The sequence below is a fragment of the Falco biarmicus genome, chromosome 10 (assembly GCF_023638135.1).
Source record: "Falco biarmicus isolate bFalBia1 chromosome 10, bFalBia1.pri, whole genome shotgun sequence".
NCBI classification, from domain to species: Eukaryota; Metazoa; Chordata; class Aves; order Falconiformes; family Falconidae; genus Falco; species Falco biarmicus.
The window spans coordinates 7,584,315-7,596,316 of NC_079297.1; the positions used below are offsets into that span (position 1 = coordinate 7,584,315).

At 39.2% G+C, this 12,002-nt stretch overlaps 1 protein-coding gene across 1 annotated transcript in view; it reads left to right on the forward strand.

Annotated features, from left to right (window-relative positions):
* Nucleotides 1-11,542, forward strand: part of SLC9A8 (solute carrier family 9 member A8) — a 30,867-nt gene extending 19,325 nt beyond the window's left edge. The window contains exons 10-16 of the mRNA XM_056354212.1: nucleotides 776-881; nucleotides 3,330-3,446; nucleotides 4,969-5,051; nucleotides 6,835-6,946; nucleotides 7,377-7,597; nucleotides 8,695-8,841; nucleotides 10,091-11,542. Of these exons, the coding sequence (XP_056210187.1) occupies nucleotides 776-881; nucleotides 3,330-3,446; nucleotides 4,969-5,051; nucleotides 6,835-6,946; nucleotides 7,377-7,597; nucleotides 8,695-8,841; nucleotides 10,091-10,198 (894 nt within the window). The 3' untranslated portion in view covers nucleotides 10,199-11,542. The remainder of the gene's footprint in view (nucleotides 1-775; nucleotides 882-3,329; nucleotides 3,447-4,968; nucleotides 5,052-6,834; nucleotides 6,947-7,376; nucleotides 7,598-8,694; nucleotides 8,842-10,090) is intronic.
* Nucleotides 11,543-12,002: the final 460 nt, after the last annotated feature.

Below are 12,002 nucleotides of genomic sequence, written 5' to 3' on the forward strand. Positions count from 1 at the left end.
AAGATGGTAGGTGGAGTATCTTAAGCGTTAAGGCAAGGATGTGATTGAAGGAATATTCCTCGCTGTTAATATTACTGCAAATCCGTCACATCCATTTGAAAGTAGCTAGAAGTCTAGTGACTGAGCAGAGGAGATTGCATGCATGCTTAGTGTGACAAATAATGATGTCTGACGCAAAATGTACTTGTACTTGGCCACTGTGCTGCAGAACCATGCATGAGATGCAAAGCAGAACTTGTGGCCCCTTGACAAGAGTCCACATTTATGACTACAAACGTAAAGTAAGTTTTAAATATTATGAGTATCAAAAGGACATTATTTTTGTTAAAACATAAATGAGAGCTATTTTACTCTTACATTTGCTGTTTCATAGTGCTCCTTTACTATTTAATGATTCTCTGTGGATTTTCTGCAATAGTTTTGAGGCAGATATTTCAAAGACTGAATGTGTAGGGAAATGGCCCTTCTAGCTCCGAACAGTTTGGTGTGTTGCTGTCAGTGTTGTATGGGTACATCAGTAGCAGATCTTTTCTGTCTTTAGGTCTGTCCTTTCTGTTAAATTTCTACCAGCAGTAGATTCTATAAGAAACAGTCCTCGTAAGAAATTATTCATCTTTCCATACTTGAGTCAAAGGCCAATGTGCAGGCTTTAGTAGCTATTCAGTAGATGCAGTACATTAAGCGTAATCCTGGTTTTGTAATGGAATAGCACAGATTTAAACTTGTCTTTGAAATGGTTTTTTTTTTACTTTTTCCATAACGTTTTCATGTGTACGTGCTAAAGCATATTGATTTAAGGAAGACACCCTCCCTAGAGTTTGGGATGATGATTATTTTCGCTTACCTTCCATATGGACTTGCAGAAGGTATCTCACTCTCAGGTGAGTAGCAAAATGAGTGGGTGCTGGTTTCTTTGGTACATTTAAGGACTAGATATTATTTGCGTCTAAGAGGGCCCCTGGTTTATCACACGTTTTCTCATTTAACCTATGCTTTTACTTTTAACTTTGACATACTTTAAATAAACACTTATTCTCTACTTCATGTTATAAAAGTATAGGAAAGGTAATTGCAGTTTTATAAGCATTAGTTAATGAACATAAAGACTAGTATTCTCCTTGGTTACCTCTGCCTAACAGAGAATTAAAATTTCAGCTGCATGCTGTAGATCTGAGCCACATCTGAGCTGACTTGGATCATATCCAGCCCACTACGCTTGTAGCCGTATTTCTGCCTGTCCTTCAGTGCCATTGGGGAAGTCAACTGAGACCACTGGGTGTCATATGTATCTCTGAATACTTGGTGGAAGTTTTGCTAAAGGCCACAAGAAGAGGCTTACAGTTGAACTTCTTCCATCATTCTGTGGAACCAAGTATGAAGACAGGGTCCAGTTCTGCTGGATGCCCAATGTCTCTGATCTTTGCTGATTTAAGTGGTTTTTAAAGGCAATCAGCTTCCCATCTCATTTCTCAAAGAAAAGTAGGAAAGGATGTAAGAGTTACTATAATCCAAATAGCTAGAGCCTCTGCTTGGCTCTTGATTTTCCTTTTTTCCCTTTTTTCTAATTTTAAGTGCATTAAAAGATATATTTGCTCTAGAACTTGAACTGTGTAAGAATGTTACAAGTTTGTGAGGAGTAGCAGCAGGACTAGATTTCTTGTAAATGAGCTGCAAGTTTGAAGTCAGACTTTCTGAAGAAGTAAATGTGAGCTGATATGACTGTTTTGAAATGGAAATGTAGCAGTGTATATCAGCATACCTTCACTGTCAGTGGAGTTGTATTTTTTTAATATGTATGAAGATATGACCTGTAATCATGGTAGTTACACAACGAAGGTGCGTAATCCTAATGCAAACATTCCATTCTGCCCACTTGCATCCAGAACTACTCCATATGTGTGTATAGGTCAATACATATGTAGGGAAATGATAGTATAGGAAACCTGAGCAAGTAGTTTGATATGTTAAAATATCTGTATTGCTGTAAAAACAAGTTTTTCCTTGTGAGAAGATTATTCTGGAGGGTTTCAAAATGTGGCCTTTTCTATTTCTAATTTATATTGCTTATTAATATAAAATTATAATAAAATACTACAGAATTACAGTGTCATTGCATTATATAACCAACATATCTGTATGTTGGTATACAATGAAAAAGAATTTACAGTAAGATTCTTAGTTAGTTACTGTCAGGATGATAGAGGTTCTTTGTAATTTTATTTGTAAAGACAACCTCTTTAATTTGCTGACATGCCCTCAAGAATGACTTCTCAAGAAATACAAACTTTGAATGACCTTAGGTCACCTGTGTGTTTCAGACAAAGGATTCTTGTATTCTCAGGTATTTTAATCCTTCCAGTTGCGTTCAGGGCCACTCCCAGGCACGTAGCTCCAGCCAAATACTTCTAGTCTTTTGAACCTTGCTTGTTTGGGGCAAAGAGGACATAATCCCACATGTCATCCTGTCCTCTCGAGTTTTGCATTGCAATTGATTTCGTCTGGGTTATGCTGTCAATTTTGGTCAGTCATTTCCTCACAGGGAAGTTGTTCTTCAAGTGGACTGCTAAATTTTTCCACAACCCTAACCATCATCTCAGATGACATCCTTTGCAGGTGTAAGTCTATGCAGCAGCCGTGGAAATGCTTAAAGATATCCAGCTCCCTCTGAACAGTGAACAGCTGACAGCACCTGTGATATGTCTTGAGCAGTTAGCAAGATAGAGTGAAGTTCAGATTCTTCCCATAAATAACCAAGAGCTGGCAAGCAAGGTAGATGGGAAAAATCCCTAACACAAATCAAAATACAGTGAAATCTGAGGTAGCTGTTCTGGCCTGTGATATCTGTTGCTGTACCTCTGTCCAAGCTGTGCATGTCAGTAGGGGGACAGAACTCTATAAATGGCAAATTTGGTGCATTTTCCCATAGTGGATAGCCAAGATACATCTCTGTAGTAACTTACAGCAGATGCTTTAGTGACGCTTTCTGCTGGAGATAAGGGACATTCTGCACAGTAGCGTTCCTTGTGGGCCTTAGGTATCAGGCTGTACCTTCCTTACAGTTGGGATTCTATGATCCCTATGAAGGTAATTTTTGCCCTGAATTCTCAAGTGTCAATAGCTTTTCTCATTCTCAGATTGATGGAAAATTGGGGGTACACCTGTATGTGCTGCTCATTCTTAGCTTTTTATGGTATTGGTGGATGTGGTGCACCATACCGGAGTGGCTCACTTATTTCTTCGTAAGCTTTTGAGTTAGTAGGGGTGATGAACACAAATATTTGCAGTGCAAGCTATTCGTCTTCTGTTGACTGTCACATTTTTATCTCCAGGTATCATGGCAATCCTCTTCTCTGGCATCGTGATGTCTCACTACACACACCATAACTTGTCCCCAGTGACACAGATTTTAATGCAGCAGACACTGAGAACTGTTGCTTTCATGTGTGGTAGGTTCTACCTGCTATTCATATCCAAGATTAATGGTTATATTAATATATATTAATATCTAATATTAATAGTTTAAACATATATTTGCCTGAAATGATGATTCTGATGGCAGCAGCAGAGGTGTGAATTTTCTTTAGGCCATGCTTATGTCAGTAGTACATGTCTTCAAGAGAAGAATTCCTAGTAGTGGAGGCTGGAAGGCAGTCAAAAGTCACCTTTCCTGCCATACTGGATAAAACATCCAGTAAATCTCTCCCATCCTGCAGGCTCCTGCTAGGATTTGCCACAAGACTGATAACCAAATGAGATCTCTGACTCCTGTATTCCTCTGGTCAATTTTTAGTTTTAGGAGATGGATTTTTAGCGGTATTTTTAAAAGCAGTTTTGGATATAAGAAGATACTTGCAAAAACGATAGCTTCACAAATGGAGAAGTTAGTTTTGGAAGTAGGGATACAAGCATCTTAGAATCCCATAGTCTTTCTGTTTCTTTTTACAAGCAAACTTTCAAAGAAGTGGCATGCTTCTGTATTACTAATATAGCCCTGGGTTTTAGGGGATGGCATGAATGCGTTCTGTATTGTTTGCAGGAATATGCATTTGGAACATGGTCAGGGAGCGGCCTTGCTGCAAACTAAACCACTCATTACCTGAGCACCAGTAGCTCATCAGGTTTGGTCTTAATCTATTACAAATGCTAAAAAAGCACGTATTCATTCAAAAGACTGTAAAACACGTCTGCAGCAGGTTGTGAACATGCAAATGTAAGTGGCCAGTACCCAAAGCACGACCAATGTCTTATGCTGCAGTAACTCAGGTATTGCTACTGTCTGTCCAAAACTGTCCTTTTTTTAACTGCCTTTATGATAAGGAACCTACCTTGCTAGGGCAGCAGTGAACTGACGAAACATCTTGACTCTGCAGTTCTCTGATGGTGTAATGGATTGGTGCTGTGGAAATAAAATGTCTGGATTACTGTAGTCACTGTGCAGTGGTGGTACTATTTCAGATTTGCAAACATCGCTTCTAGGGTTGTTAGATCATACAGTACAGTATTTTATTACAAATCAAGTAATGAACTGCTGCCATTTATAAGAATGTAAGGCATTTAATATTTCGTAGTAGTGTTCAATTTGCAATATATGAGATTGTGCCTTGACATTTCAGTTTTGTATAGAATCTGATTCAAAGCTACAGAAGTCATTAGGAGTTGCTCATGTAGCTTGTGTTCTGCAGTTTGTCCTATATTCCTCAAGTAAAAAATTCCTCGGTCTTTAGAACAAGGTTTTGCTAGCTTTGTTTCATACTCATTAGTAATTTACAGCTAAAAAAAGCCTGCACACGTAGACTAAGGTGCTGTCCACTGACAGCAGGAGTGGAAGAATCTGGCCTTTTGCTTAATGCCCTTTGTGCATTCAAAACTCAGGAAATAGTATTTTATGTACCCTATGTAGTGACTTATAATAAAAGTAAAAAATATTTTATATCATTACTTATTTAACATGTGATTTCTCTTTTTCAGAAACGTGTGTTTTTGCATTTCTTGGCCTGTCAATTTTTAGTTTTCCTCACAAGTTTGAAATGTCCTTTGTCATCTGGTGCATAGTAGGTATTTACTTTCATACTTCTTTAGATACCTTGGTATTCGGGAGGGTGGAAACACCTTACAGTTAAAACATTTTAGAATAGTTGTTATGTTTTGTTGGTTTTATGAAAATACTTCTATGTTTTTATATATTGCACAAAGTTAACTATCACTAATAGCTAGCGTGAAATTATTCATCTAGTTCTCAGCACTGTGGTGTACAAATGCATCAGTCGTCTTTAACGAATTTTGGTTTGCTGTTTTTTTGGAGCTCTGTTGTGTAAGATTATTAAAAAGAAGGAAAACAACCTGACTTGTTTTGACCCTATTAGATTTATTAAAATAAAAGAAATCTCAAAAGGTGTTGAGAGGTTATTATACAGGCCACTTTATTCTAGAAGTTATTTTACAGAAAACAATCCTGAGTTTTTACGTATCTTTAGCGCGAAGGGGCAGTTTGTAGAAACTACAATGCAAATGAGTATCAAACTCTGCTCCATTTCATCTCTCCAGGACTACAGACTGCTCTTGAATCTTTATTTCTTGTATATCATTGCAGTTTGTTTAGATAAACCGATTAATTCCATCACTCCTTCAATTTAGTATCACAATCCAATTTAGTATCACTTCTTCACTCTGTGCTCGCCTTCTTCAGAGGAAGACCTTACTCAAACCTTCTTCAATGTGTACTCATTCTTTGACTCCATTCTTAAATCTTTTGCTTTCATTCTGTATTTCAGCGTAGTTTTATGTAGTGGCACTTTGACTTCTGTTTCACATGGCGGTTACCTACATCTATTGCTATTATAATTGTCTAACATAGACATGAAGGGTATGTTCCGTTTTGCAGAGTCAAAAGAGGGAAATGTGAATCCATTTCCAGTCATGTACAGCAATGTATACTGGCACATTTTAGTCCATGGTTCAAGGGGAGAATTGTTACCTACAATTTACAGATAGTAGTAGCAGCATGGGGAACTGCTCTCACTGCATTACACCCAGCTTCCTTATCTAATATATATCTAAGGTGTGACGCTTCCTTATATTGCATTGCCCTCACAGGTATAATGCAAATTGTGTAATTTTGGGGTGATTCATAAAGGAAAACAGCACAGCCCTTCAAGGATCCTGCTGACTAATTTGAGGATATTTACCTTACCGAGGTCTGTTTGTAGTGGAGCTTAAAAGCAATGCCATTGTGAAAACCTTTGTTATTTGAGTTGAAGTTTTCACTGTATTTGTTAATTGTCTGCCATTAAATCAATAGTACCTCCACACACACACCCCCCTCAAAATGTTACTTCAGTGCATGGTATATTTTCTAAGCGTACCCCGGGAAGTGTTGAGGAACTGGATTACATGCTGTTTGTTTGGCTTCTGGCCTTTTTCTCTGAGGAACTGGTCCATGGGGAGACAATAGAAATATCTTACTGCCTTTTAGCTGCTGTGCCAAGGGAATGATTAAAGGGGCTGAACTGAGGAGAACTTTTACCCAAAGTAATTCTTGGTCTCCCTGGAACGCCTCTTGGGTTTCATTTATTTATTAAAAGTAAAGTGGTGTCTGGTCTCTGTCAGTGACAAGTCTGGTTGAGTTTCAGTTAATCAGACAAAATGTTTAAAAAGTTGAATTCCACAATGACCTATGCTGAGGGATTTCTCTATGTCAGTTTAGCAGCACGCCTGCTTGCAAGACTTGTGAGTGAAAAGAGCATATTCACCTTACCCTGTGCAAACCAGGTGCAGCCGGGGCCTGCTTGAATGTAACACATCAAACAGTCTTTTGCTTTTATTTCTGTTTTTCAGGTACTTGTTCTGTTTGGTAGAGCAGTGAATATTTTCCCACTTTCCTACCTACTCAACTTTTTCCGTGATCATAAAATCACCCCCAAAATGATGTTTATCATGTGGTTTAGTGGTAAGTTAAAGCTCAAAGTGCAGAGAAATGGAAAAAATGTTTTACCTTTTACATTGTGTGGGCTACTCCAGGAAGAACTGGGTTTCCATCTGTGGAACAAAACTCAACATTTTCACTGTTCTGAAACCCAAGTGCAGTGTATGTGTTCTCTTTCCTGCTTATGCTAGAGGACTATGCAGTGGTGATCCCCACTAAAGCTTTTCTGCAGAGAATCTACTTTTCTTCCTAGGTCTAGCAACTTCACAGTTTGAACAGTATCCAGAGAGCTCAGATTGATTTTAGGGTGGCAACAAATGATAAACAAACAGACACAATACAGGATTGTAAAAAATCTTTTAAAGATGGAGAATTCCTGTTGAGTTATCAGGGTGCTGTAGACCAGTGTGCTTGTTGATTCAGTCTTCATTGATTTACTGTTCTCTTTGATCAGGCTTACGTGGTGCAATTCCCTATGCCCTCAGCCTCCATTTGGGCTTGGAACCGATAGAGAAGCGGCAGCTCATTGGGACAACAACAATCATCATAGTACTGTTCACAATTTTGCTGCTGGGAGGAGGAACCATGCCGCTCATCAGACTGATTGACATTGAGGACTCCAAAGCACGCAAGAGGAGCAAGAAGGACATTAATCTTAGCAAGACAGAGAAGATGGTTGGTTTGGGTTTTTTATTCAGTGGGTCACTGATTTGTGGGTTTTATTTTTGCTTTTTACATTTCCCAAGACTTGTGCATTATATTTTCTAAAAAAGATAAATGAAAGCGGTGGAAAAAGCCAAGCAATGTAATTTTAAAATATCCCAAAGGCAGAGCTTGGTTAGTGTTAGCACAGAGTAACTATTTGGACAAAGGGAGGAGAAACAGTTTCTTAACTTACTTTTTATCTTAATTATAATTATGATCTAATTTTAAATTGATCCATACAGATTAAAGTAACCCCTGAAAAAGCATAAAGCAGATGAGAGAGGATTGAGTCATATACAGAGGGAAAGTAGCTAGTACAGTGAGTCATGAATTAATCATAAAAGGCAGATGGGAATTATTTTGAAAGAGTCAAAGCAAAGGCCATGAGAAGGTGGTAACAACAGCACCCCTCTGCCTGGGTTTTATTTTAACGCAATTTCTGGCTAAGCAGGAGTATTAAAGAAAACTTAACAGCCAGTCTGAAACCTCATGTGCAAAAAGCTGGAGTACATAAGTCATCCCAGAGCATTTGTCTGTTTTTCCACAAACCATCAAACAATATACGGAGGGTATTGTTCTGTAGGATCTAAAGAACAACTCCTCCTGCCATGAGGTTTCAAAAAGCTTGCAGTCTTCAAAATTATCTTACTCTGTCCATGTAGGGAGGTGTGTATAGGAGCACAGGGATAGGGTGTGTTCCGATACAGGGCTTGTTTTCAGCGAGACAATGACATTAGTGTTGCTTGCTCAATAAAATCTTTGTCCAGCTCACAAGAGAAAGCCTGCACACTAGAAATATGCTCTCAGCAATAGTAACAATACAAAATATGGAACATTTGAGGTCTTTTACCTTTCAGCATGAAAAGGGAAGCTAAGTGGCTCTGGGTATCAACAGCTAGACTGATCCGTACAGCTATAAGCCCTGGTAGGCTGGGCTGATAATTTCCATATTGTTCCAGCATAGGAGTTGGTTATGAGAAGGGAGAACACAGAGAAGGGGGCTGAAATAAGCTGGAGGGATGACTGCCACATTTCTTATGTTGTTCCAATATTTGTGGTCTTTCTAGGGAAATACCATAGAATCCGAACACTTATCAGAGCTCACAGAGGAGGAGTATGAAGCCCAGTATATAAAACGCCAGGACCTCAAAGGGTTTATGTGGTTTGATGCCAAGTATTTAAATCCTTTCTTCACCAGAAGACTCACACAAGAAGTAAGTCTTTCTTGTTTTCTTGAAGAAACTGTGGTAGACCTGGTTGTCATTTCACTCCACACCATTCGAGGCTCATAGTGTACCCATGCAACTTCTACGTGAGGAACAGTGAGTTATCTAATGTATCATTTGTGCATATGTAGAGCAGCTGTAATGAAAAGCTGCACTGTAAAATTGCAGGTTGGACTAAATGAGCATCTCTCAGAGCTACCACAATTAAACTTTTAAAGGTGTATGGATTTATTGAACTTGCCTTTAATCCTGTAAAGTACCACAAAGAGTATCAGGAGTCACTAGTTACTACTGTTGCTAAAAAAACCTGCTGCAGCTTATGTGGTTTTTAATGAGCTGTTACACAAAGTTCCTGCCTTTTACTATAGGTGGTCCTGAGGATTCTGGAGCTGCAATTTTTCTGCAGAGTGCAGATTTTATCTTGGATATATGCACCAGCATTGCAGCCTTCAAGACTTCGAAGCTGTAAATGCAAAATGACACCTGACTGAACATGTAACTTAACACTGAGTAGCTCCGGGAGGTGTAAATACTATGCCATTTTCACTCCCACGCATCAGAAACCTGAGACTCGTTAGCCATGTAATTCACTGGTTTTCCAATTTGCCACAGAATTAAGCATTTTTGCTGTAGAGTAATAACTTTGTGTAAAGTGTGCACATTCCATCTTCCTAGCCTGCTCAAACATACTATTTTTCCTCTTGTTGTGTACCTTTCTTTTCAAAAGAATGCTTTCTGCAGTTTCCCCACAAAAGCTAAAGGCATTCTTTGCAAAACAAAAGGAAATCAAGAAACCAGAGTAAGCATCTGATTCGTAGTTGGTAGCCAAAAGCACAGGCTGCCTTCCAGACTGCAACCAAAGGCTAGAAAAATAAGTATGTGAATCGCCAAAGCAGGTCACAAGCTTCCCACTGTCTCTGGGAATGTGTAGAGAGAAGTGAGATTCAAAGCCAGGCCATCCAGACAGCATTAGGATTGTTAAAACCCACAGAGCAGGACTGTCTATAAAAAAATAGGTAAAAATACCTGTCATCAAAAACATCATCCGTGGAAAAAAATTACTGACTGAACACTTGATAAATATTTTCTGGTAGGAAACAGAGTTGCTTTGCATGCTTAAAGACCAGGAGTGGATTATTTCTTTTGGAATATGTTAAACTGGTCTTTCTCTTTTGCTCTAACAAACAAGTAGTGTTGTAGCTATGTAACGAACTGTTCTGGTTTCTGTTTGCCTTAGGACTTGCATCACGGGCGCATACAGATGAAAACCCTCACAAACAAATGGTATGAAGAGGTACGGCAAGGACCCTCGGGCTCTGAAGATGATGAGCAAGAGCTGCTATAGTAGACCAGGGCAGGAGTGCAGTGAGTTTATCATTTGAGCATTAGAAAGAGGATTTAAAGTATCAAGGGTCTGACTGCACAAAAGCTGGAAAGCTAAGAAGGAACTTTCTGATTTCAGACATGTCTTACGCTACCTGTTTAGGTATAAAACCGCAGACGGGCTGTGCTTGATGTTACTGGTCAGTGATGGAAGCCCATTAAGTGTCAGACACTGGACTGAATGAAGAGCCTTTCATTCAGATGGCACAGCATAGCAAATTTCATGCAGCAGAAACATCTGCCGTGAAACGATGACACTGTTTAATAGGGGAGGTCTTCTTCCTGTTACAAAATCTGCTATACATGTATGCTGAAGTACAGAGCCATTGTATGACTCTGCAAAACAGAATGAATTGCACTTTATATACACGTATATATATATATATATTCATTCACAGCATGGAGAGTCTTGACAGTTTATACTGTGAATTTGTTTCAGCACTAGTAAGGGAAGCAGACTGGAATAAATCTGTAATTTATGGGATTTGCACATTATGAATCCAGGGAAGATGCATACCTTGACAAAAAGCAGCTGTTGCACATACAAGGAAACACCTCTGAAAACTGGTGGGTTTGTCATTTAAGAAATTAATTATTTCTATTATTTTTTTTTTATACTGAGGTATCTAATCCACAGAAGTGATTATAGCATGGTTTGGGAGAGTGGGCGATTGTATGACACACTACAGGACTGCATTTTGAAATTGTAGTTTTAATGTATTTTTTTCTTCGGCTAAAGCCAGTTGCAGTTGGGTTTCTGTAATTGGCTGTTGCTCCTTGCTGACACTTTGGCTTCAAATCTTAGAAAACAGCAGCTTTTGTTTTGCTGAGTTCATGAAGTGTCCCAAACACTCCAGAATTCCCTAGTGGAATTCTTAAGTTCTAGTGGAAGCAAAAGCAGTGTGTACGTTGAGCCTGCAAAAATGGAATCCAGGTACAGAAAGGTTAATACTGCACATGGCTGAAGCCGCCTTGGTGGGGAAGTGCCAGACAGCTTTCATTAAGCTGTCCCATTTTTTAATAAGAACTTTCTCTTCTGTTTGCACTGTTTCAAAATCAGCAGCAGCATTTCACTTTCTCTACATGGCCTAGTCCATTTGCTCCAAGCGGCATACAACAAACACCGTGTGTGTAGGTGCGCATTTGCCATGGTTACACATGCAGCAGTTTGCTCGCACTGCCAACCCAAATTCCTTATTAGTCATTTGCATATTCACTGTTGAAATGTGAATTGTAGTTCTGCACATAAATTTGACATGCAAGTGCACGTTTGTTTCTGAAAGTGAGACATATTTTTGGTCTGGTTTTGCTACTAAGGTTTTTAATCAGCCGCTTACCTGCTGGGAGGAATAAAAGTTCAAGAATGTATTTAGAATCCTAAACCTGTGTTGTCTGAGCAGTTTTTCCAAATAACACAACTTACGTCCAGCCTCCCTTCTCCCCTTTCCCTGCTCCATCACTTCAAAGAACTTCTCTGCTAATCCCAGAGCTGAAACACACACTGGTGGGACTCTGGGTGGGACATGAATTCAGCTTCTGGTGTTGACCAGAAAGCACCTTGCTCTACAATCCTTAGGAGCAGATCTGTGTAAAAAAGTCAGAGTTCATCTTCACCTTTCTAGACAACAGTAGACTTAATTACATTTCAGTTATCCATCAGCCTTACTAGGTTTCTCAGGTTGAACGTGCAAGCCCAGGAGTGGGCTGGAAGGTCTCTGGGAGCTTCTCTTGAACTGGAAGGCGTACGTTGATCTAGATGCTATTGC